This window comes from Haemorhous mexicanus, chromosome 3 (genome assembly GCF_027477595.1).
Source record: "Haemorhous mexicanus isolate bHaeMex1 chromosome 3, bHaeMex1.pri, whole genome shotgun sequence".
In the NCBI taxonomy this organism is placed as follows: domain Eukaryota; kingdom Metazoa; phylum Chordata; class Aves; order Passeriformes; family Fringillidae; genus Haemorhous; species Haemorhous mexicanus.
This window is the reverse complement of record NC_082343.1, coordinates 108,756,882-108,782,733: the sequence shown is the minus strand read 5'-3', so window position 1 is coordinate 108,782,733 and position 25,852 is coordinate 108,756,882. Positions and strand designations below refer to the sequence as shown.

Sequence of the window (25,852 nt, the reverse complement as noted above, 5' to 3'; positions counted from 1 at the left end):
GGTTAAAAGTCCCAGGCTCTGCCGGTTTGGTTCATGAACTCCCACGGCTGGCTGCCCTGCTGGGCACCCCCTCCCTTCTCCTTCACTCCAGCCGTGCTATCACAGGCACAGGCTGCTCTCTCTCTCTCTCCCTCCGGGGGGGGAATGGGGGATGGCTGCCCGAAGCCCTGGCAGTGCAGAGCTCCTCCACCCTTCGGCCCAGGCCTGGCCTACCTCCCTCCGGCCGCATGGCTCCCCTCCCCCCTGCCCAGCTAGGAGCTGGACAGGGGAGAGGTCTCCTTTGGTCCAGGGCCGGAACTCAAAAGGAACTTCCAGTGGGAGTTCACAGCTTTTAACCCCCTGTGTTCTCAGAGGCGTATCCATGCCCTCAATGGACAAACCAGGTGCCAATATTAAAATCTGGACACCGATTGGCGTGACCACACTATCCCAAAAAAACCATTTCCTCTCAAACCACGACATATGCATATTCCATTATCCACACAGTAATTAAACTTTTTATTCCAGAAGCTAAAAGTGATGATGATTGTTGTTGCCTTTAAGGCATTTTTCATTTTGGCTCAACAAATAGAAACCAATTAAACTTTTTCTAAGTTCTGCTACAAATTAGTTTCTCTAATATATGTATCAGTACTAGACTTTGTAGAGAAACATGAAATAAATATATAGTAGCTTATTTGGGTCTATTACCTGGACAGAGCTTTTAAAATCCTTTGTAAGAAAGGTTTACAAGGAAGTGTCCATATAAAACATTATTTAGCTAGATTGTATTTTTCACTATACCTGCAGAGAAAAGGTTTGAAAGCACAGCACATGACTTAAAAGAGGTGAAATGAAACTCATCTATGGCACGTCCACTTAAGCTGTTGCCTCTGGGACTGTCTGTCAAGCTGAGTGGAAAAGGTGCATTTAGGGTGTTCTGTTTGATCTTCTTTAGCTGCCTGCTGAACCACTCCCAAGAAGTGCATTTCTCTGTCCATTGACCATAAGGGGACACACCTTGTTGCATGCTGTGACCATCTGCTCTTTTCAGATGTTTTGGCAACAACTGTAATGTCAGGGTGATGTGAGTGTGTGGTTACCTGGTAGACCATGGCCCTGTAGTGTAACTCACATTTCGTAGAAGATAGCTGATAAAGGCCTATTTAGACAATCTGATTTGCAGATAAATATCTGGCAGTGTTGTAAAGAAATGCTTCAGAACAAATGAGATCTCCATTTATTGCACACCTTGTGCTATATATAACTATGGTAAAAGCAGCAGTGCTGGCATAGGAGTCTGTTCTGTTCACCCTCCTCATCCCTGACTGCTTGTTCTCGCTCCTGCAGTGTTTCCTTTTGTGTGCCAGTGTTACGTGGCTATTCCATAACATCAGCTGAGGAGCTGCTCCTGGCTAAAAATGGGTATTTTGGGGCTTGTTATTCAGTACTGATTTACACATGTTCCTTGAGCCTGTGACTTGCACAATATCATTAAAGTTTCTTTTAGGGCAGGGAAGGGCCAGACAGGGGCAGATAAGAGACAGGGATGTGCAGTTGCTTTTTTTCATGCAGCAATGCCTGCTTATATTATGTAATTTTTCCACACAGCTCCGTGTGGAAGAAAGAATCTGGCTACACCTGAGGTGTTAAACTGGGCTGTTGTCATCTAATTTCATTTTGCATCATTTCAGAATAAGTTGATAAAATCAGCTTGTCTGTAAAGAGGAGAAACAGACTTTGTACTGCAGCCCCTCTGCTTGCTTGGTTGTCTGTTCCCATGTCTCTCTGGGAGGATTTTCAGCACTCAGTTGCTCTTCTCAAGTGAAATGAACCTTCCTGATTTCTCCTCTGGTGAGGTCTCCTGACATTTCATTCTTAAGGAAGAAGAAAACTGGTGGAGCCTGATGAGAATAACATTTATCTCATCAGTTACATTTTTTTCAGCTGACTAAATATGATATATTGTATAGTTTATTGTGTGAGAGTAATTTAAAACCATGAGCTGGGAGTTTGAGGATGGATGCTTTCCATCGATTCATTCCAATGAGTCTTGTCTGTGTGTGTTACTGGAGGGAACAGAGGGATTCACCTGTCGTAACTTATCTCTCTCTAAGTTGGATATTTTAATCCGAGTCTGTCCATGCTTATATGGTCAGTGGGGAGGAGGGGAATGATGTGACTCATCCTCTGGAAATGTCTCTCTTCTTTGACCATAAAGGGAAAGTATCTACATTGTAGACAGCTGCAGTGGGGGGCTTCAGCTCCAGGCTGAAATGCTTGAGGGTCAGTAGAGTTGCACACAAATCACTCTGCACTTGGAGGTGCCCTGGGATTTTCTACTTGGCCTTCAGAAGTTGTGGGTTTCCTATAGATCTTGTGTGGTATTAGCCTGCTGCACAGAAGCCCTTTGGATACCCCAAAGCATCTCAGATAGCATGAGATGCCTTTTTCTGAGCAGAACAATCTGCAAATGTCTGTGTTTGGTTTTCTAAACTCCCATCCTCGTCAGTGCAGTGCTGTTGAAAAGGATGTAGCTGAGCATCTGTGGGGTGGGGGAGCCCACTTTGCATAACATAAATGTCTTGCACCATTTGAGAAACCCTGAATTACTGTAGGTGTGTGCACAGGGCTGGCAGGAGTGACAGAGGACATAAAGGCATTGGCACTGCCCTGAAACAGCAAGGAAGATCCAAGGTTGCAGCCTCTCTCTGCGGCCGTGGGAGCTAGACGGGTGCCCGGCTGGGTGCTCCCGGATCCGGCCGAAGCCGGCCACACGATGTGCCACTCCCGGGTCCCCTCTGGCACCTGGGTAGTGGTTACCGTCTGTGGGGTGGGTGGCGCAGGCGGGATCGTGGCTACGAAGTCCCAAGATAAAGGAAGGAGAAGTGGACACCCGCATAGGTACCAAGAAGCTTTAATTTTCCTGGCGGGGCAAGGGACGGGTGTCAGGGAGGAGGTCTCAGGGGGGTGCTGATAAAGGGAGTGGGTGTGATAGGAGGAGACACAAAGCTTACTAATAACGAGGACCCAGGGAGGAGCGTGGGTTACAGCTAAGCCACTGAGGATCACACAGGGGAGGGAAGAAACCCCGGGGCAAATCATACATCGAATAAGGGATGGTTGACACAGAGAATTCTCGAGATAAGGGGGGTGGTTACCGTGACAGACAGGGGAGGGGGGGCCAGCTCCAGAAGGGAGGAACTGGGAGGGAGAAACCATTGTGAGGGAAGTCCATGGGGGGAACCGAGGACCAAACCATTTTGTTAACTTACAAAGGGAATAACCAATTATAAAAACACACGATGTCACACAAGGTGCCACTGGCTGCCTGTGTTCAGGCGAGTTGAGCGTCATTCACTTTCACCAAAATCTCATTTTACCAATGACTGTCATGGGAGCTGACACATCCTGTGTGTAGGCAGATGGCTTAACGTGGGGAGAAGTGCCTGCTGGGAAGGCAGGTTGCACCCACAGTGTCTGTGCGTGCCCTGTGCTGCTGGATGCTGGAGCAGCACGAACAAGAGCTGTGACCCTTCCCCAGAGTTTGCAGTGAAGTGTGAGAGAGGTACCTGAGGAACAGCAGAGAACGAGGCTGCAATGGGCTGCAGATCTAACACATCAAATTTGTATCACAAAGCAGAATGAGATAAGACATCTGAAGGAGGAAGAGGAAACTACTATGTGCCTGTTCTGGAGCAGAATGGGAGAGGGGACATCTTTTTTTGCTTTTTTTGAAACTGCCAAATTGGAAGAAGGAGTCAGTGTCACAGCGCTGAGGTGACGTGTTAAGAGAAGGCAGGCACGTGTGGCAGGATTTTCCTTGTCTCTGGATGCTGATTTTTGGATTGTCTTTGTTTTGGCCAGGTGAGGAGCCAGGTCTGTGTTTTGTGGCTCCTCCTTGCCCTGTTGCTGTCCCTGAGGCCTCAGAGGAGCAGCTGCTCCCGCCCTGGCTGCCGGGCAGCGGAACCAGCGGCTACAGCAGCTCCTCTTTTCCCTGGGAAAGCCTGGTGAGGGGTCCTCTAAGCTAGCTGTGGTTTCCAGGATTGAATCATAGGATCACTTGGGTGGGAAATGGCCTTTAAGATCCTTGACCCAGCTTTTGACAGATCATCACCATCAACGCTAGAGCACCAAGTGCCATGTTAGGATGTTTCTTGAACACCTCCAGGAATGGTAACTCCAGTGCTTTCCTGGGTAGTCCATTCCAATGTTTAACAACCATTTCCATGAAAAAATTATTTCTGACATCCAGCCTGAACCTCCCCTGGTGGAGCTTGAGGTTCTGCCCTACTGTCCTGTCAAGATCAAGAGATGTGTTAAAGCCCTATGACGAAAACCAGATGAACATCAAAAAGAGATTTCAGATCTGACCTGTGAAGCCTTTGCTGTGGGACCAAACGATCCAGAGTGCCCTATTCCCCAGCCTTAACAGGACTATGCAAAATCAGCTTCACGGCATCTCTAATTAAAATGTTTGTGAAGAATTAACGGAATAAGAAATTCACTCCTGTGATGACATTCTAAATTTTTAGAAAGTGGAGGGATTTTTTAATTTTAAAAAATGTTAATTGTAAAATAGGACAGATGGGTTTTAAAACTGCATAACCTTAAGGTTATATTTGGTAATTAAAGGAAAAGTCAGTTGCATTTCTTTCAAAGGTCAGAATATTCTTGTACTATCGAAAGAGGGAAATTGCTTTTCTCTTTGGTACTGCTTCCAAGATGATATTTAATTATTGCCTGTAGATTTGCCATTTTCTGTGATAAAAAGAAAAGGCTTTGCTTTTCTTAAAGGCATTTCTTCTAGCCACACCTTAGCTTTTTTAGCAATTAACTTCTCCCTTCCCAGCCTTATTAAAAATCCACCCAGCCTTTAGTACTTTCTCTTTGGATCTGCATCCAGTTTGATTGTTCTGTACAAGTTATTTGTTAGTCAAGTTTTTTCTTTTTCAAAGCTGAACAAATAACTACTTGTGTTTGACAGGCGTAACACAATTTAGGGAGGCATTTACTATAAAACTGTCTTCCTCTCTTAAAATGAGGGAGTGTATGAGTACGTGGGTGTGTATTCATTTATGTTTTCATCATTGCCTTTTTGCATATGTTGGCCTTTTTTTTGTTTGAGCCTCAAAATCTGTGCACTGGAGTTGGGTTTTCCTGTACAGGTATGTTGTGAAGATAAATCCCTTCACCTTATGGCTTCTGTGATGTGAGAGGAGGGGAAAAAAATTCATGCTCAGTGTAGCAATAGATTCAGGAGCCACTAAGGATTCATGCTGATTAAAAAGAAATATTAGAGTTCTTGCTCTTCTGCTGGGCAAAACAGATGAGGAGAACAGCATGTGGCCATGTAATTAAAATCTACCATAGTGCACACCCACCGGGTCACCAAGCAACATTAATTCTGGTAGGGCTTGAATTGGGAGCTTCCAAGTGAAAGCTTGGGTTGTGCTGTCTGGGAGAAGGGGTGCTTTTGACTCCTGTACCCAAAGCTAGTGCTTGTTTAAAAGGACAGAAATGCTGGATCTCCCTTTTCTGACAGTGTTAAGAAGTGGGCTTTATAAGAAGAAAGTCACAATAGCCCTGGTTTTCAGGAAACACTCTAAAATCAAGCGTGCTCTTTGTTGGTGTGTTGTGACTGGCAAAGGGCTCGAGTTAGCTCAGAGATCTCCATTTTGTTGAAATCCTTGCAGTAGATATAAAGCATATGAAGACAAGTTAGAGGTCACAAATGGGGGAGTAAAAGGAGCTTTGAATGGAAAGGAGGCATTAAATAGCATTAATACTGAGTGGGATCAAATTCTGCACACAACTGCAGGTGCCAGGCTCATATCCTGCAGCCATTCCCATGTGTGAGGCCCTTGGGAAGAGGGGGGCAAGGCACATGCATGAGATTTGAGGGATTAGTAGCAAACTTCAGACTTTCACTTTGAACTTCATGGTGGTTTTCTTAACCTTCTAGCTATACTTGATCACATTCAACTTATTTATTTGTTCCCAGTGGGGAAAGAAAAAAAACATTCAACCCATCCCTGTCTGTCTTTTAAGTTCTGTGTTGGATGTTAATTGTTACAGGCAAATAAGGTCTTGACCTGGCAAATGTGCACATGCTTTGCTGTATTTGCATGATTAACTCTTTTGAAGTGAAGCAGATTGAGCCTTTGATATTGTGACTTGACAGAACTCCTTGAAGTGTGTGCACTCAGGCTGACTTACAGGTGGTGGGGTTTAGCTCCACAGAGTTCAGTCAGAGGCATGAAGGGGGAGAGGATAACTGCAGGATCAAGACCTGGAGGAATTACAGGCAGCTGAAGAAAAATATTTGAATATTAATCAAATCAAACTTTGTTTACTTAATAGGATTGATAAAATGGGGCAGTGCTTATTTTCTTTCCTGACATTTTGGGTCATAGGATCCATCAAGGATTTTCAAAGGGCTACAAGGGATAACCAGGAAAGGCAAGATGTAATTTTGTTACATGCTGATGCACCTTGCTCCTGGAAGGCTGACAGAGGATGTCAAATTGAGAGAGTCCAGAATTGTTGCAGCAGAGCAGTGCTTGCTGGCTAGAGAGGTGTGAGAATGCTCTGCGTCATGTCTGGGATTTGCATGAAAAAATACACTCTGTGGAACCTGTCTGTCACTTGTGTAAGGCCTCTGTGCTGCTGCATCCAGCTCTGGGGTCCCAAGTACAGGAAAGACATGGACCTGTTGGAGCAGATCCAGAGGAAGGGTACAGAAGTGGTCATAAAGCTGGGACAGCTCTCCTGTGAGTGCACTGAGAGAGCCTTTTCAGCCTGGAGAAGGCTCCAGGGTGACACTAGACCCCTTCCAGTACCTGCAGAGGCTGTGAGAAAGGAGAGGGACTGGTTACAAGGACCTGGAATTGACAAGGGGGGATGGCCTTAAGCTGAAGAAGGGAAGGTTTAAATTAAATGTAAGGAAAAAATTCTTGATTGTGAGGTTGCTGAGCCGCTGGCATAGGTTGCCCAAAGAAGCTGTGGCTGCTCCATCCCTGGAACTGTTCAAGGCCGGGCTGGGTGGGGCTCTGAGCAGCCTGGTCCAGGAGAAGGTGTCCCTCCCATATTGAACAGGATGATCTCTGGGGTCCATTCTAACCCGAACGGTTTGGTGATTCTCAGCACACCAGTCTGGGGCTGCTGGGCTCAGCCAGCCTTACCACTGCATTTCCAGCACCAAACCCCAGGTAAAGCTGGCAGCCGAGCTGAGCGAGGCTGTCAAGGAGCCCATGGCTGCCAGGGCTTGAGGCACAGGGACAGTGGGTGAGGAGCCCGGCTGGCAGGGGCCAGCACTGGGCTTGGGTAAGCGGGGAATGGTTTTGGCTGGAGGGCTGACACCTCGCTGGTACAGCAGGGTGTTCCAACAGAGGGCTGACACTTCCTGGTACAGCAGGGTGTTCTGGAGGGCTTACACCTCTCTGGTACAGCAGGGTGTTCCAGCAGAAGGCTTGACACCTCACTGGTACAGCAGCAGGGTGTTCTGGAGGGCTGACACCTCACTGGTACAGCGGGATGTTCCAGCAGAGGGCTGACACTTCTGTTCTGGAGGGCTGACACCTCACTGGTACAGCGGGATGTTCCAGCAGAGGGCTGACACTTCTGTTCTGGAGGGCTGACACCTCTGGTACAGCAGAGTGTTCTGGAGGGCTGACACCTCACTGATAGAGCTGGGTGTTCTGGAGGACTGACACCCCTGTGGTACAGCAACAGGGTGTTCTGGAGGGCTGACACTCGCTGGTACAGCAGCAGGGTGTTCTGCAGGGCTGACACCTCTCTGGTACAGCAGCAGGGTGTTCCAGCAGAGGGCATCCCGGCACTGCAGGATATCGGCCTGCGCGCTGTGCTGCGGGCTCTGGGAAGCACATTAGTATGCTTTGGGGACAGTGCTGTCACACTTGGTATTCCGTGTCGCCTGTGCGTTCCCGGCGTTGTTGTTCAAAGCCCACGCAGATCCACAAAGGCGCAATTAGCGATGGGATGCGAGGGTGTGCGTTTGCTTTAGGTTCAGTGGTGTAATTAGACATAAATTGAGATTTATGAATAATTTACAGACTTTGATAGAGGAGGAATGAAAATTAAGTGGGGAAAGAAATAAGTTTGTGTATCTCCTTTCAGTGTTAGGGTATTTTTAAAAAACCGTTTTGGCATAATCTTGATTGGCTGCTGTCTTGTAATGCTTTCAGAAATTAATTTGGTAGTTATTATTGAAATTAATTAAATGTTAAATGTTTTTCGCAAATCAGACTTAATTTTTTTTTTCCTGGGTGGAGGGTAATGATGTTTACTCTTTCGAAAGAGCACCAGTGAATTCCTTACTGCCCTTATATTTGTGCTTACATAGTATTTTTGGGAGGGGCTCGGGCATCCTACCCTGCTCAGAGTGCTACTGGGAGCTAGCAAACTAAAAATGTACAGCAGTTCAGAAGCTCTGGAATTGCTTTCCCTTCTCTTTTTGGGGGTTCTTTCAGAGGGAAGATTGTGATGTTCTGGAACATCTCTGTTGCCCTCTCTTTAGTGCCTGCTTGCTGAATGGCATTTCAGATCTGGCATGTGGAGCACAGCGTTACTCACACTTTACCTTTGTTGCTTTTACAAGACAAGTCTAAAATTCTTTATTTTCATTCCCCTGTCGACTCAGGTTGGGTGTTGTGTTTCAGATCTTTGTTACAAACCTGCTTGCCTTTTGTGCCTGGGCACTGAACCCACAGTGAACATTGTACAGCTGAAATGCAAATGCTTTTCCAAATCATCTGGCTAGGTTGATAATTACTGCGAAAGGCGGGGAAGCGTGAAGCTGAGGTGGTTATTGCTCTTTGTGCCCACATCTGAATCAGTGAACTGGCTGAGGTGTGCCTGTTACTGCCAGGGCCTGTTCCCTGGCCTGGAGGGCAGTTCACACAGTTTGGCTGCATGCACAGCATTAAACTTCCTTACCATCTGCGATGGGCATCAGTGCCCCAAACTGGCTGATCTGGGGTCTCTCCACTGGGCCAAATCTTGGACTGAAGAGTTATCTGGGAGCATGCTGGCTGCCCAGAGTGTAGGAACTGTGCCAGACATTGTCAGGTTCCAGTAGACATTGTAAATGAGGTTTCTAGTAGGTGCTCTCAGGTTCCAGTGGCTGGGAATATAACAGCCTGATGCTGTTTAGTTTGCTTGTATAGATGCAGTGTAGGGATTCTGCACTGATGTATAACTAATTTCCCTTCTGTGCTTTTTGTTAGGTTGACTTTCTTTATCCCTGTGTTGGTGGGAGAACTCTGCATTACTCCATTCCAAGATGTGGTGCTTGAGTCTCTCCATCTTCTATATCCATCTCAGTATGTGCAGTACTGCACATATTGCACTGCTAATTAGGATTCACTCCTCTAGAGTTCAGCAAAACATGTTACAGGAGGATGAGAGCTGGACCCTAAAAGAGTATCTGTGCCCTATGCACTCCACTAGCACTGTTTTTGGGGCAGTTTTTTAATCCCTGTATTAATTGAAACAGTTTGGTAGATTATGGATCCATGGAGGGCCTTGACATATATATTATCTGTATAACACCACAGAGCAGGGAAGTCACCCTCCTTGCATCTCTAATGTCACTTAGAGATAGTATTTTGTTTGTGTGTGGGTTTTGTGTATTGGTTTAACGTACTGAATTCAATACTTAAATGTGGCATAAAAGTCACACCGGCATTCCCATAGCTATTGCTTTCCTTGTAATATCTTGAGCCTCATTTCTCCTCAGGCTTCCTTTCTTTGTCCGCAGAAGGAATGACTCCATTTACTGTTGACATCTTCTCCCTGTATGAGAACCTTTTAGGCCATGGCCAGGTTGTTGATTTTTATTTTCTCATGGATGGCCTGAATAGTCAGGGGTCAGCTGAGGTCTTTGCCCTTAGGTTTTTCTGTCATATGCTGTTCTGGGCAGAAAATGTGACAATTTTTTAGGCCTAATCAGCCAAAGAGCACTGAAGCCACCAGGAGTGAGGAGTGGGACAGTGGTGCAAAGATCTATGCAGCTTTCTTCACCATGCACCTACCAGGCAGGGCTTTTCTTCCCTCCTGTCTTTCAGGACTGGGCATCACTTTTAGTGGACAAAGATTACTGCTGTCAGAAAAGTATCTGCAGCAGTGACCTTCCCAGTATTTCATTAGCTGATGAGTCAGACAAATGGATTCTGGCAATGAACTTTAATTCCATTAAGCAGTGGATTTTTAATAACAGAATTAGAAGACTAGCAACAATGCTTAAGGATTCACTGGGTACATAACAGGCTTTTGCTAGGCCATGTGTAAAGCTCCTTGCTCATACATGGTTTTCCACTTCCACAGTTAATGTTTCACTGCACTTCACTGCTGCTTTGCTGCTTCTGTCTCACCTGTAAAGAAATGAACCCAGGCAACACATTTCCATTGCAGGTTTCCAAGAAGTACAGTGAGATCGAGGAGCTCTACCAGAGACTGACAGCACGGTATCCCCAGGTCTCTCTGCCACTCCTGCCTAGAAAAGTTCTCTTTGTGGGGGAATCTGACATCTCTGAGCGAAGAGCTATGTTCAATGACATCATGAAATTCATCTCCAAAGACGAGGATCTAGCAACGAGTCCTGAGTTACTGGAATTTTTAGGTAACTAAAAGATGTGAGTGTCCCCTGTCCCAGGAATATGCTTTATGGAAATGTTAAGTTCTTGACTTGGGCAGCCAAAAACTAGAGAGTGCCAGAATAAAGGCTGTCACTGAAAATATCCTCATGTGCATTTACAGTGCTGCACTGTCATGTTTGCTGGAGTTTCTCCCTCCTCTCAGTGGACACCTGCCTCATTCAGAGATGTTGATAGGTACCTTCAAAGCAAGCATTGTGCTAAGCCTGTCCCTGATTTCCTACTGTACTTCAGAACATGTAAGTTTAGAAGGCTAAATAGTCATATGTTGTCAGTGAGGAGATGGACCCTAAAGGGACAGTGCAGGGTCTCCCTCAGTGAGCAGCTCTTCCATGTTTTGTCTGGTTTTCCTGCAAATTATTGACTCTCAGAAAGATTTTAATGGAAGACAGATTCTTTATTAGTTAAACACATTCTCTGGCTAGCTTTGTTTTCTTTTTAGTTTATTTTAATTTTTTTTCTTAGCTTTCCTTAGCCTTATGTCCAGCTGCTGTCTTGTCTAGTAATTCATGTTCTTTTCTTATGTCTCTTGGGCATAGCAGGGAGTTACTGAATGAGTGGAATGTATGAGTTCTCTGCTTTTAATTCAGCTGAGGGCTGCTGAGGAGGGAGTACTCCAGTCTGGTGCTGTGTAGGATTCTTAGTGGAGGGGTACTTTTAAGTAAGTGAAGTTGCAAGAAGCTAACAAGTGTAAACAGACGGTTAGCAACAGCTAACAATTCATTTTGCAGAAGTGTCACGTGTAGCCAGATTAGTCCTGTGCCACTGGAAGCTTCCTAAAGTCAACGGGGGCAAAGCTGCTTAATGCATGGCAAAATCCAGGTAGTAAGATTTTGTTTGGGCTTTTTTTCCCCTGAGCAGTATTCTCTTGAAAGCAGATCCCTTGCAGAGATAATTCAGAATTCATGTTGGTTGATCCTTGCTTGCTGGTTAACCTAACCATGGTGCACATCTGCAGCTAAACTAGGCTGGACTGCATTCTGTGGGCAGATTGGGTACAAGTAATGTGAAATCAGAATTTGCCTTAGAATAATATCAGTCTTACCCTGATTTGGCAGATACAGACATGAAAAGCTGGGTGAGATAAGTCTCCCATGCCATGTTACTTCTATAGTCAAAATGGTGTAACCATGAATTTTATTCAGCACAGCTTTCAGTAGCCTTTTTTTTAGCTGGTCTCCTGATTTTAAATTGCTTCCCTGGACATCCAGAAACTCGCCAACAAGGAACCATTTTCTCCTCATTCTGCTGCCCTTTGCATGTAACAAGTGTGGTGAGAAGACTGTTTTATTTTTCAGTTGCTGATCTGGATGCATCTTGCATACTGAAGGGTGTTAGAACTTCAGGCTTCATTTTTCAGTGTAAACTGAAAGGCTGCTGTAGAAACATGCTGTCCAATGCTCTAATTTTAACCCAAGTTAGTTAAATTGTATCAAAAAGAGGATTTTATCTCTACTAGCTATGTGAAAGTTAGCTACCTACATCTATGCAGAGTATTTACAGTGTCTCTGTAGCCAGTAGAAGAGAAATATGCTCTTCAAAGAGAAACTCACATGACTTCATTTGGATGGGATGAATCACCATGTGGAAATTCTGTTGTTTCTGTTGACTGTAGAAGGAACATAAATAAGCAGATTTGACATGTGCTGCTGTGTCTCAGATAAAGTTCATTTCCTCTATCTTTCTCTACTTAACTATTTTGAATCAGTAAACAGATCAGACACATCATGACACATAGTGAATAAGGGAACAGTGGGAGTGTTTTGAAAGAGTTTCACAAAAGCTGATCATGTCCTTTATTCCTTAAACAAAACTCTCAGGAACAAGTGCAAGGTATAAAAAACCTGTAGTTTTTATCCTGTATACTCAGTTTTGCCTCCATTACTGTGTTTTGCAGGAACAAAATCTTCCAGTGCCATTGACTTCAAGGGTAAAAACATGCCTGATAACAGGGAGGAAGAATATGAAGAAAATGAGGCATTGGATTTTTTCAAAGAGGAGAAGACACCTGACCTAATCTCACAGCTTTTATCAGTGAAAGATGTCAAAAAAGGGGAGGAAAAAGAAGGAGGAGATGAGGAAGAAGAGGAAATTTTAGACCCTCTTGGTATAATCAGGTATGGCTAAAATCCTGTAAATTAGGTATTTAGACTTCAGCCTTTCTGAGTAAGGCTGTTGTATGTCACTGTCCCCACATTGCTAAGTTTCACAGCGGAGGAGATGCCTCTGCAGTTCATGAATGAGGTGCTTTGATAAAGGGAAGAGACTTTGTAGTGCATTTTCAGTGCATTCCTCAGGACATTGAGGTGACAGGGACATCATGAGTGCCTTGGTAACAGTCCCAGCTACAGGAGGTACTTTGCAGGGTTCCACCACAAAGCATCAGCCCTCCAGCATCCAGTGGATGTGCCTTCTGCAGTACAGATGACACTCTGATTACAGTGTCTGGAACTGCTTTTGAGGTCACTGTGGCTTTTCTTTCCCTTTTCCTTTGTTTGAAGGTGTCACATGCTAAATGCCACTAAGGCATATGCAGTAACAGCTTGAGAAACAGTAATTGGGTCAAAGCTTCCTGATACTGGTATCTGAGTATGTTTACCTGTCCAGTAATTTTCAGTCAGTTACTCTTTTAATTTCAAGATGGAATTTCTCACTGAATTCCAAACTGATTTCTAACTACTAAAGTCTGGAAGCAAATTAAGGTTTTTTGTGCTGGGATCATGAGTACAAACTACTCTTTAGGGTGTCTCAGGCTTTAGATGTCCAAGTGAAGAATGTGTAGCTGTTCTTGATCTTCAGTAAGCACTGACTGACCCAAGTGGATGGTTTCAGCCACGAGTAAGTGTTGTCCTGGATCTAGACTGTGCTTTCAAAATGCTTCTGCATAGCAATAGGCAGTAACTGAGAGTAACAAGCCAGACCCCTCTCTTGGTGTTTCCCAGTGGCATTAAATCATTGCTAGGGGATCATTCACTCTAGGTCTAAGCTGGAGGCTCCTACACTAGGTTTGGTCAAATAAGATGGATAATACTGGAAGCACTATTTGGACTTTCCTCCTGCTATTATAATCATGTAATTGTGGATGCCCAGATATTGTCCTTTTTACCTGAAGTTTTTAATCCTTTAAATCAGAAAAGATTCACCATAAAAAGATCACCAGAAAACACTTACTATTACTCTTTTGACAAAATATGCTGAATTACTCAGCATCACAATTATTCTTTTGTTTTAGGAGAGTTTAAAAATTTAAATAACTACAGTGAGAAGTTAGATAAAGCAATACTTCCCACAAAATGGTCCTTAGTTTGTATTTTTACAAAAGCAATAGTCCTTTTATGGATAGGAAAATGATCTATTGGATTATCAAATGCAATGTTATATTTTCCAGCTTACAACAAATAGAAGCTGTAAAAAGCTTGCTGTGCCAAAACAAGCAAGAAGTTTGCTTTCTCCTCTGCACAGCTTGATATAGCATTTGAAAATCTTGATTATTTTGGTCTTCTAATGCCCTGAAGGATGACAAGGTCTGGTATTTAATCCTCATTTAGTTTGTTGCTTCAATTCCTTCCAAGTACAGAATTCGTACTTCATTTATATAAGTATGGTCTTCATTGGGACAGAGCTGCAGCTCTGCAGCAGCAGTTATGCAGTCAGATGTTTTTCACTCTAAAGCAGTGGCTGGCTATCTATAAAAGACATCTCCATATCTATTTATTATTGTTTTTGCAACTCTCACATGCACAGTGTTGGGGCAGAAACATGAAAGTGGAGACAAGAATTCTGAGGTGGATTTTTCATTGTCTCTGTTCTCCTGTAACTCATCCTGCTTCCATGGGAGTTATTTTCAGCTCACATCAATGGAGATCAGATTGTACATCAGCACTGTATCCCAGCTCTGTGCCACCTAGTAAGAAATGTCTAGGTGAGAGGCCAAAGTCAGGAGCTTAGTGGTCAGTGGATAGGCAGCTCTCAGGGGACATTTTAGGGTGTCTTCTATGCCTGTTAAAATGTTTGGTGCTTGCATGCTTTGAAGAGAGAGCTGAAGCCCCACAGCTTTAGTGCTTCACATGTGCTTGAAGTTACTTTGGCATGGAAATTAATAAACAGGAGGTGAAGCAGATAGATAAATGTGTTTAGTATTAAATTGTCCCCTAGTGCCTAGTAAATTCAGGTTTAAAAGGAAAAAAAATCCATGTTCCTTTCCCCTCTGAAAAACCTTTGGAAAGCTGTAGAGTCAGCACTGAAACAAGCCAGTCCATTTTGTGAAGTAGTGGTGTCCAGAGTGCTTTGAGCAGCAGAGCTCCAAGCTAAATTGAATCATGTGTTTGGCATAATCTTACAGGTTTTTTACTTTCTGGATGAGGATGAAACCGCTCCAGTAGCACAGGCCTCCATATGCTGTCAGCATGCTTCGTTTGGTAACAACTTCTCCTCCTGGGCCAGAAGGCTGTGAATTGGATTTGGCCCAGCACTGCTGCTGTGCTGCTGAACCACCCAATATCCAGTTAAATATCAGGCCTTAGGGGTAAAATGCTAAGCTAGGGGCCTTTTTTTCCTGGTTTTGTATCGCTGGTGTTCACCCGGGTGGAAGCTCATAATGGGCTGGTGCCTTTTGCCTGGAAGAGACATCCCAGTGGTGCTGATTGTCTGCCTTGCTTTCAGGGCTGTGTCTGAGTTGCTCTTTGATGTCAGGTGGGCAAACTCACTTGCCAGTTCAGCTCCTCATCTTTTGTGGGTATTAATGATGATCTACAAACTTTGTGTTTCTCTGTTGTATGGTTCTTATGCCTCAAAGCTTTCTCTCTATGTTAGCAGGGTGATTCTGGGATTCTTAACAACTGAAAGACTTGGGGTTTTGCTGTCCAAACCAGGAACATGTCAAAAACAATACATATTTCTGATTAGGTTTTCATCTTTTAACATGCCTCCTCCTTTATATTTTTTTACCCTAGAAGCCTGGTTCTTCCTAGAGTAAAAGAATTAACTTTTATTTGTGGGATGTAGTGTTGAAATTCATTGAAATATGTTTTCTTCTCTTCACCCTCTGCCTTTCTTGATGGTTTGGAGCATTGGTATTTCAGTGTGTTGTTACCAATTACTCTACAAGTTTTCCTGGACATTTGTAGAAATCTTTTCAGCTTTGGACAGAATATACAGATTGTGTAAGAAAAATCACTCCTAATACAGAGTAAGATATCAGCTGTGCATAAGGGAATGAATTACAGTATACTCACTTTTGTAGCAGTGGCACACTTTTAGCTCTATTTCATTTTTCTAAGCACTTTAAGTATTGAGTGACTTGTAAATCACTGTAAGGCTCTCACAGCATTTTTTTAAAGGTTCATCTCTTGGGTTTGGGTTTTTTTTTTTTCTTTAGCCACAATCATTATAAAATTCCTTTGTTAAAGTGTTTTAATTCCCTGATAAGTCAGAAATCAGATACGTAATTAACTCCCCATTGTAGGGACAATATTAGGTATATTGACTTAGCTTTGTCAGCACTCTTTATCACTCTTCTTTAAATCCATAGAGCTCACCATTTGCAGATACATATTTTTAAATCCTTGGTAGGCTACCATGGTGCTTTGGTGTTGGAGTTTGTAAAGGTGCAGCATTTTTTAACAATGTTTTAAAGGATTTTCCTCATAAATCGCAAAATAGTCTCAGTTGCAGGGAGTTCTCCAACTGGAATGCATTTAGGAATGAAAGAAACAAGAGCAATGGATCTGAAAGAGGCTAATTCCTCTGAAGGACAAGGCCTGGAAGAGAACCACAAGTTGGATGAGCTATTCACCTGAACTTGATGGTGCTGTTGAAAATTCTGCAATGGAAAAAAGTGTGATTTGCCAGGGGTTTGAGGGGAGGTTGGCAGGGAGTGAGGGGAGCTGTGTGCAGCAGGGATCCAGAGCAGCAGCAGTGCTCAGCCAGGGCTGACTGGGCAGTGTCTGGCCATGGCTGTACCATGACATTCTCCTGTCCTCTCAGTGAGGTTGGCTGTGTCCAGAATGTCCTCTGCAAGTGCCTTCTGGCCTGGGCTGCCTCCTGGGCTGTGATTGGGATGCTTTGGGAGAAGGCAGGTTGTCCCATGCCAGGGGGTACCAGGGGCTGTTCTGACAGCTTGAACTGTTGAACTGAGCTCCTGTGCTTAGGCCCATGCTGTGAAGGAATTACTCAAAAAATCAGTATGGCCCCTGTTCTTCTACCCACAGAGCTTTCTGCCTGCTGCCATCTTTGCTCCACTCTGTCCTCAAGCTACCCTAGGGCTTGGCTTTTTGTGGACAGGTCAGGCATCCAGTTTGCATGCTTAATCCAAGCAAGATCAAGTTCACATTTCCAGGTATTCTTCTTAAAGCAAGTTAAAAACACCACACAGTGACTGAATTGAGTTTTGTCTTCTTCCTCTGTGGGTGAAATACAGAGTTCTAATGTTTATGTTTTGAAGCCAAGAGCTTTTGCATCCCTCTCCTGCCACTCTGTAGTCACAACAACTGAATTTAGTACTTGTATTCAGTTAATTCCAAAAAACCTCAGACAGCAGCTGATAAAAATGACTGTGAACCAACTTCTCTGAACAAAGCAGCATCAATTCTGCAAAAGGAGTGTGGCTGCCTCGTGGGTTAAAACATGCAGCAGCGCTTTCAGTGCATGCATTTCTTCAGCTGCAATTATCTTCTGAGGTAATATTTGTTCACCACTTGGGGAGAACCCACCTTTTCCTGAGCTTTTTTTCCTGTCTTCATCAGCTCTCTGCAGCTCTCATAGGAGCCTCTCCTCCACACAGGGTTCCTCCCTTCCGTCCTTTTTCCTTTGCCTCCCTAAATCTTTCAGTGACAGCATGCATTTCCCCAGGCATAGGTTTTTCCTGGCAAACTGCACAGAGGTGAATATTCCCTAGGCAGGAGTTCTTCTGTCTCAACAGGAGCTGCTGTGCTCCTGGAGAGTTTCTGTCTTGACTCTGTGCCTTTACTATTGTTTCAGAGGATTTCCATATGACTTCTCCTCATCCAAATTTGTGCCTCTCCTGAGGAATACAGACACGTGGGTAGGTGGAAGCTTTGCATCTGTTGTGTTTAGACACAGATACAGCTGAGTCCTGACAATAGTCAGGAAGGGGTGGGGCTGGTGAGGGCTGATGTTTTGAGTGTCTTCTGTCAGGGTTTTTTTAAGTCTTTGTAGCTGGTTGTTGCTGGGGTCAGGCTCAAGCACGTCCAGTGCTAAAGGTTTGCTCTTGCTGGGTTTAGTTGGTAAGGAGATTATTAAGGCACTCAGTGCTTTTCCTGGCTGCAGATGAAGTAGGTGATGGCTTGGAGCAGCAGATTGGCAGGGAGTGAACAGCCCCGAGCCAGCCCTGGCCTTGCCAGAGCCTGTAGAGCCAGGCAGGCTGCAAAAGGAGGTAGGTTGGCACACAAGCCAGCAGTTGTTTCTGGGTTGCATCCTACACCTTTGTGTTTCCCAGCCCCTTAGTGGCAGTCAGGCTAGAGCTTGACTCCTGAGCTGTTGATCCCAGTGCTCTCTTTCCTTTCTTCTTCTCTGTTGTGGCAGAAGAGCCTATAATGGCCTGAGCCTTCTGCCTTTGGGGAAGAAATGAATTTGATCATGCTTCCTCTGCCAGAAACCTTGGGCAGCTGAGAGTGGCTGATGGAGAGGCAGAAATCAGCTTAAGGGCAATCCTGCATTCAGCATCTTTCCAAGTGGTTTTATTGATGGAGTGCCCAGAGCTGCAATTGGTGAGGGCAGTGTACTTGCTCATGGATTTTCCCCTCCAAGGAAGAAAATTTCTGCAGGCTGGAGTGGTGTTGTAGCACAGCTGCTGTCTGCTGGACAGATGGTCTGGAGCAAACTTGTCAAAATGTGTGTTCAGCTGCTGTGCCTTCTGGTCCTTGGCTGGCAGGGTTGTATTCCTGCCACTCCTCAGGCATCCTGCTCCTCAGCCACTCACAAATTCACAGCTGCCTTTGGTTCCAGCCAGGTATGTGTTTGATTCCCCTCTGAATCCAGTATGATTTATACACAGCATAAAAACAACTTGTCTGTCTGTCCTGGTCAGCTAAAAGAGAGTGAAGGTGTCAAAGCCTCAAAGAAGAGTGAAGATACAGGTTATTTTTTCTTTAACAAAATTCAGATAGTCAAAACAATGAATGGGAAAATAGAGCTTTGTTTTCCTAGCAGTGTGTGTATCTGTGCTCACAGCTGTGAGGCCTTCAGAGATTTAAACAGGCAAATCTCTATTTTCTGTCAGTTGTTGAGTCACAAGCTTAGGTTGCAAGGCATGTTTGACCATCACTTTGCCAAGTGACACAAGTATTTGTCACAGTTCCCATCCAGCTGCTGTCAGATTGGCAACTCACAGCATCCCAGTAAACAACCCCGTTGGTCTTCTACTGACAGATGAAATTTTTCTGAAAACCAAAGCTAATAGTCTGGTGTAGTGTTCTTCTCCATCAAAGAGAGAAGGAGAAAAGGGAGCCAAAATTCTGTATTACCTACCCAGTTAGAAGATAAGCCTGCCTCACTTTTAATAAATTGTCTGGTCTCAACCTTTTTTAGGGGTAACCTTGTAGCCTCTCCTCTCAGTTTTAACTGAGTGTCTAGGGAGTAAAGCAGGTTGGCAGGGATGCTCTCCTTGCAGAAATTCTGTCCCTTCAGTTTATCTCCTGAATATTTTTGTTCTTGTAGGTGCTTTTTGAGTGGTGTTTCCTATGCAGAGGGCTTTCCTTTCTTTTCTGCCACCAATCCCATCTCCTGAGGACAGCTTCCAATGTGTTTCCTTACTGAAAATCTTGCTTTCCCCCCACAAATGGGAAGTTGAGGGTGATGGGAAGAAAACTGTGGAAAATGAAACCACGTTTAGCTGCTGTATCTGACAGAATCACCCATATTCATTATGTTTAAAGTCTTCTGAGTGGCAGAAACCTTTTCTTTTGAGATAACTCTACAAAGGCTTGTGTGGCTCCAAGTGGTGGAACTGAGACCCTTTCCTAGCTATACTTCCCAGCCAGGGAAATGGAGTTGTATGTGTGAAGAACTTGACCCTCTTTTCTCATGGCTTTTCTTTGGGAGGGCAGACTGAATGGAATTATGCTCAGGAAAACTGTGATTTTTGTGTACTCCTGGACTTGTAGTTGACATATATTCTATCCATATATATTCTATCCTTCAGGAGAGTGCATTGCACAGGTGGTTGCTGCTATGTCTGCACCTGGCAATCAGAAAGAACTGCACTTTGGGATCAGAGCTAGGGCACTCCCACTGTCAGAGAGGTTTGGAGTGGATACACAAGTCACAGCTCTAAAGTTGGCTGCTCTGTGTTTTCTTTTCTTTTGGAAATAGTCATTTCCTTGACCTAATGAAAACTTGTGCGAGTCCTCCCTGTGCCAGCATTGTCCTTATCTGCATTCATATTTCCCTGTCTAGTGTTGGATTTTTGGTCCCATGAGATTATGCAGTCATTATTTCCTCAGGTTTTTAAGCAATTGCCTGGCTTAAAGTTCAGTGATGAGTTTCTGTCATGACTGGCTTGAGTGATTCCAGTACATCCACAGCTGGAACATGAGAATCCTCTGGGAAAGAGTTTAAGTAATTATTTTAATGTGCTTCATTTTCTTTCTGATTAGAACACTGAATATACTTTAATGGGTTTTATAAATAGTTAATTTGTGTTTATGCCATCATCCTAAGCCCAAAGGGCTGAAAATAGCTCTCTAGTCTGTGTAGTGTTACAGCTGTGTACCATCCAGTGGTGTTTCCAAGCAGAACACAAATGTAACTTCACCTGGGGTGAAATGCAGCAAGAACTTAATTGCTTCATGCAACACTGCATTGCAGCACCATAAATGAAGAACACTTAATTCAACTGGAAATGCAGAGAGAATTACACCCATGTAAATGCAAATACCCAGCTTGGAATTTGACCAGATTGACAAAGTATATTGTCTCCTTTTAATAAAGATGTCACAGGATTTTTAACAGACCTGGTTCATTGTTTACAATGTACTAAAGGAATAAAACTTAACATGCACTTTTCTGTATACAGAACTGTAGAGCCAAGTAATATCAGGGAACTGGAATGAAATGCAATTGCCACTAGCTGGTACCAGCTTTCAAATAATTCAAACAATTCCCATACTCCTCTAAGTGAACTCATGGCATTTGGTTTCCCCCTCCTGTTTGGCAGGACATGCAGGCATTGGTAGCAGAGCTAGGCAGCACTGAAGGTGTGCAGGAGCTGCTGTGAGCTGCTCTGCAGGCATATCCAGCAAGTCCTTACTTAACTGAGAAAGAGAGGAGCAGGAGGCAGGAGATCCTTTAGAGAGACTACAGCATAAATTGATGAGTGCATAGAATCAAAAGCGTCTTTTTTTTTTACTTTTCCTTTGGAAGAGGATTGAACATGATGTAATTGGGTAGATTTAAACATGTTTTGTTTCATGGACTTTACAATAATAGGATGACTCAAGTCCTTAATTAGAATAAAAAAGCATTACCTCATCGATGAGCCTTCTCCTTTCACCAAGGCAGGGGAAATCTTTAATCGGCAGATGCAGGGAACTGCTCATAGATGAGACAGACTGCTAATGAGGGCTGGATTCAGAGCTGCCCTACTGCCTTACTGTGCACTGAAGAAGCTGTCTGTAAGGTGACTGTGGGCTCAGTTTAAGTCGAGATGGGAGACTTGTTTTTCCTTTCATCTGATGCTGTCAGGTTCCTAATTCAGCAGACTTAATAAAACCATTGTTCATTTTCCCCACGGACTTGCTGCGGACATTTCTGTCTTCATTTCAAAGGATCAAAGAATCAGCTTTTGGGAGACCATTTTTGAAAGCAATCTGAAAAACTTTGCCAAAAATGCATGATTTAGCTGTATAACTATAGGTTGGTACTAATTAACACACCTGGGGATTACATCTTTTACTGCTGCCCCTTGCAGCATTTGGCCAGGTCTGGAATCATCTGAAATGTCAATTAAAAAGGCCCTAAGGACAGATGCATCTGGGACGCAGCAGCTCTTCATTCTTCACTTGAATTTCTTGGGTCATATCACAGTACTTAAAAGTTAGATTTCTCCATTATCCCTTTAGTAAAAGGAATAAAACTGATTTTATAGATCTGCCTGGGGAAAAGTTTCCCTTTGCACAGAAATACGGCATTCAGATAGATAGTTGTTAATGACATTGTCATTGAAACAAAAGAAATGTTTTTCATTACCTTCTGTACATTTTGGTTAAGAGTCAAACCCTTTTTTTCCATATTGCCTGATACGCTCAGTCATGTCCTAATCATAGAGGGAGTAAGATTCATTATGAAAGTGAAATACACAGCTGTGGTAGGTGGTTTGACTGTGGCTAAACTAGTAAATAAAAGCAGGCAGGAACTTGCAGTGTTGCTTTTGCCAACTAGAATAAAGTAGCTTCTGTCCAACAGTTGAATCCTTCCGCTCCCCAGAGCAAACTGGCCGTGTCCAAAACAGAAAGGGCCCTAAGCTTGTACTGATCCCTAAACTTTGTCCAGGCATTATTTGGTAAAACAATAATTGGCCTGGTCCAAATTCATGCTGGGGAGCGTGCTAAAAACTTACAAGGCTGTTACTGTGCACCATTATCCCAGCCCATGCAGTCACCACATTAATTTGCTGTTGTTGGCCTTTTGTTGCTCTCAGGGCAGCCTGAGGAATGTGCATTTTTAGGAATGAGGATTGGAGCTGTTGGGGCCCTGTAAGGAGGTGCAGGCAGTACTGAGTGTATGCCTGGCACCTGAGGATGCTCTGTGTCCATAAACTCCCAGGGGCATTGTGCAGCAAGGATGACTGCTGGCTCCTCTCAGCTGGCACTCTGTTGGGTGGCGGCACAGCTCAGGAACTAGCCTGGAGCTGGATAGGTGCAGCCTGCCTCTTTTAGGCTGTAACAGAGTTCAGCCCTGTGGATGTGAGCTGTGGTGTATAACATGGCTTGGAAAAGATCTTGATTTTCACTAATACAGGTTATTTTCTGAGTTCTGCTCTCTGAACCGTAATTTTCTGTAATAACCGCTCTTTATTTGTCATGATACACAAATGCATTGCAGTGGCTTGAATGGAAGACTTCTAAGTTTCTCTCTTCCTTGCTTTATTGCTTTTTGTCTGTAATAGCATCTGAGGCATACTTAATGGCATCATTAAACACAAAACACAGTGTCATGCCCTCAAAACCATCTTACAGAATCACTGGGTTCAGAGAGACCTTCCAGATCATTGGGTCCAGCCCATGCCCTTACACTTCAACTAAGCCATGGCACTGAGTACCACATCCAGTCTTTTTTTTAAACACATCTAGGGATAGTGACTGTACCACCTCCCTGGGCAGACCATTCCAGAACTTTATCACTCTTTCAGTAAAAAACTTTTTCCTAATATCCAACCTATATTTCCCTTGATGCAGCTTCAAACTGTGTCCTCTGGTTCTGTCAGTTGCTGCGTGGAGAAAGAGACCAACCCCCACCTGACTACAGCCACCTTTCAGGAAGTTGTAGAGAGTGATAAGGTCACGTCTGAGTCTCCTTTTCTCCAGGCTAAACACCCCCAGCTCCCTCAGCCATTCCTCACAGGGTTTGTGTTCCCAGCCCCTCACCAGCCTTGTTGCCTTCTCTGGACGCGCTCAAGAGTCTCAACGTCCTTCCCAAACTGAGGGGCCAGAACTGGACACAGCACTCCAGGTGTGGCCTCACCAGTGCTGAGTACAGGGGTAGAATGACCTCCCTGCTCCTGCTGGCCACACTATTCCTGATCCAGGCCTGGATGTTCTTGGCCACCAGGGCACTCTGCTGGCTCAAGTTCAGCCAGCTGTAGACCAGCACCCCCAGGTCCCTTTCTGCCTGGGCACTGTCCAGCCACACCATCCCCAGCCTATAACATTGCTGGGGTTATTGTGGCCAAAATTCAGGACTTGGCACTTGGATTTATGAAACTTCATCTTATTGGACTCTGCTCATCCATCCAACCATTCCAGGTCTCTCTCCAGAGCCCTCCTACCTTCCAACAGATGGACACATGATCCCAGCTTAGTGTCTTCTGCAAATTTACTAACGAAAGACTCAATCCCCTCATCCATGTTGTCAATTAAGATATTAAACAGAGCTGGCCCCAGCACAGACCCCTGAGGGACACCACTGGTGACAGGCCACCAGCTAGATGCAGCACTGTTCACCACCACCCTCTGGGCCTGGCCATCCAGCCAGTTCCTAGCCCAGCACAGAGTGCTCCTGTCCAAGCCGTGGGCTGCAGCTTTTTCAGGAGTGTGCTGTGGGAGACAGTGTCAAAGGCCCTGCTGAAGTCCAGGTACACAACATCAACAGCCCTTCCCGTATCCACCAGGCAGGTCTGATGGTCATAAAAAGAGACCAGGTTGGTCAAACACAACCTACCCCTCCTAAACCGCGGCTGTCTGGGTCTGATACTCTGGCCATCCTGTAAGTGCTGTGTGATGACACTCAATATAAACTGTTCCATTTTACTGGGTACTGAGGTCAGGCTAACTGGCCTATAATTTACAAATATATTTGTAAAAACATCTTTTATTATCCTTTACAAAAGTTGCCAAATTAAGTTCAAACTAAGCTTTGGCCTGCCTATTTTTTTTCCTACATGCTCTAGCAACTCCCTTAAATACTTCCTGAGAGACCTGACCCTCCTTCCAAAGATGATACACCTTCTTTTTATTCCTAAGTTCCTCCAAAACCCCATCCAGACTGGACATTGCCTCGTCAGCTCATCTTTCAGCATATAAGGACAGTCTGTTCCTGTGCCCTCAGGATCTCTGTTTTGAAGCATGTTCACTTTTCCTGAACTCCTTTGTTTTTAAGGGCTGCTTCCCAAGGAACTCTCTGAATAAGTCTCCTAAATAGGCCAAAGTCAGCCCTCCAGAAGTCAAATGTAAAAGTCTTATTGATGTTCCTCCTGATTTCACCAAATATCAAGAACTCTTTAATTTCATGATCACTGTGCCCCAAGTGGCCTCCAACCACCACATCTCCCACCAGCCCATCTCTATTTGCAAACAACAGATCTAACATAGTCCCTCCCCTGGTGGGCTCCCTCACCAGCTGTGACAAAAACTTGTCCTCCACACACTCTAAGAACTTCCTAAACTGCCTCTTTTCTGCTGTATTAAGTTCCTAGCAGATGTCTGGTAGGTTAAAGTCACCTACAAGAACAAGGGCTGGTGATCTTGAAACATGCTCCAGCTGCTTGTAGAATAAGTTGTCCACCTCTTCTTCCTGGTTGGGTGGATGCTAACAGACTTCCAGTAGGATGTCAGCCTTGTTGGCCTTCCCCTCAATTCTTACCCACAGGCATTCAACATTAGTTTCAATACTCATGGCATCAAAAGCCTCCCTAATATAAAGGGCCACTCCTCCATCTCTTCTCCCTTTCCTGTCTCTCCTGAAGAGCTTGTAGCCATCCAGTGCAGTGCTCCAGCCATGTGAGTCATCCCACCACGTTTCTGTGATGGCAATTACATCACAGCTCTGCTGCTCTACCATGGCCTCCAGCTCTTCTTGTTTGTTGCCCATCCTGCAGATGTTGGTATACATGCACCTCAGCTGGGCTGCTGATACCACTCCTGACTCAGGCTGACAACGCGTGGGCCTGCTTCCAGACAGCCCAGCTGCATGCCCTTCCTCCTTCAAACTTAGTTCAAAGCCCTCTCAGTGCGTTCCACCAGTTCATGAGCTAAAATCCTTCTGCCCTTAACAGAGAGAAGGGGCCCATCCAGTTCCAGCAGGCCAGGTGATGTAAAAGTTGCCCCATGATCAAAGAACACAAAATTCTGCTGATGACACCAACCCTTGAGCCACTTGTTGAGAATGTGGCCTCTCCTATTCCTTTCATCATTTTTCTCTGCCGCCAAAGGGACTGAGCAGAACACTCTCTGTGCTCCTGCCCCATCAACCACTTAACCCAGTGCCCTCAAGTCCATTTTAATTGCCCTGACACTCTTCTTTTCAGTCTCATCACTGCCAGCCTGGAGTATCAGCAGTGGGTAATAATCAGAGGGCTGAATCAGCCCAGGGAATCTCTTGGTGATATCCCATACCTGGGCCCCAGGGAGGCAGCAGACATCCCTCTGGGATTGCTCCAGTCAATGGGTCATGAGGCCCTCTGTTCCCCTCAGAAGGGAGTCACCCACCATGATTACCCTTCTTTTCTTTTGGTGTTAGAGGGG

At 44.7% G+C, this 25,852-nt stretch overlaps 1 protein-coding gene across 2 annotated transcripts in view; it reads left to right on the top strand.

The window, feature by feature from the left end:
* Nucleotides 1-25,852, top strand: part of HS1BP3 (HCLS1 binding protein 3) — a 58,976-nt gene that overhangs the window by 8,771 nt on the left and 24,353 nt on the right. For both annotated transcript variants that reach the window (XM_059842948.1, XM_059842949.1), the window contains exons 3-4: nucleotides 10,414-10,621; nucleotides 12,553-12,772. In XM_059842948.1, coding sequence (XP_059698931.1) covers nucleotides 10,414-10,621; nucleotides 12,553-12,772 — 428 coding nt within the window. The remainder of the gene's footprint in view (nucleotides 1-10,413; nucleotides 10,622-12,552; nucleotides 12,773-25,852) is intronic.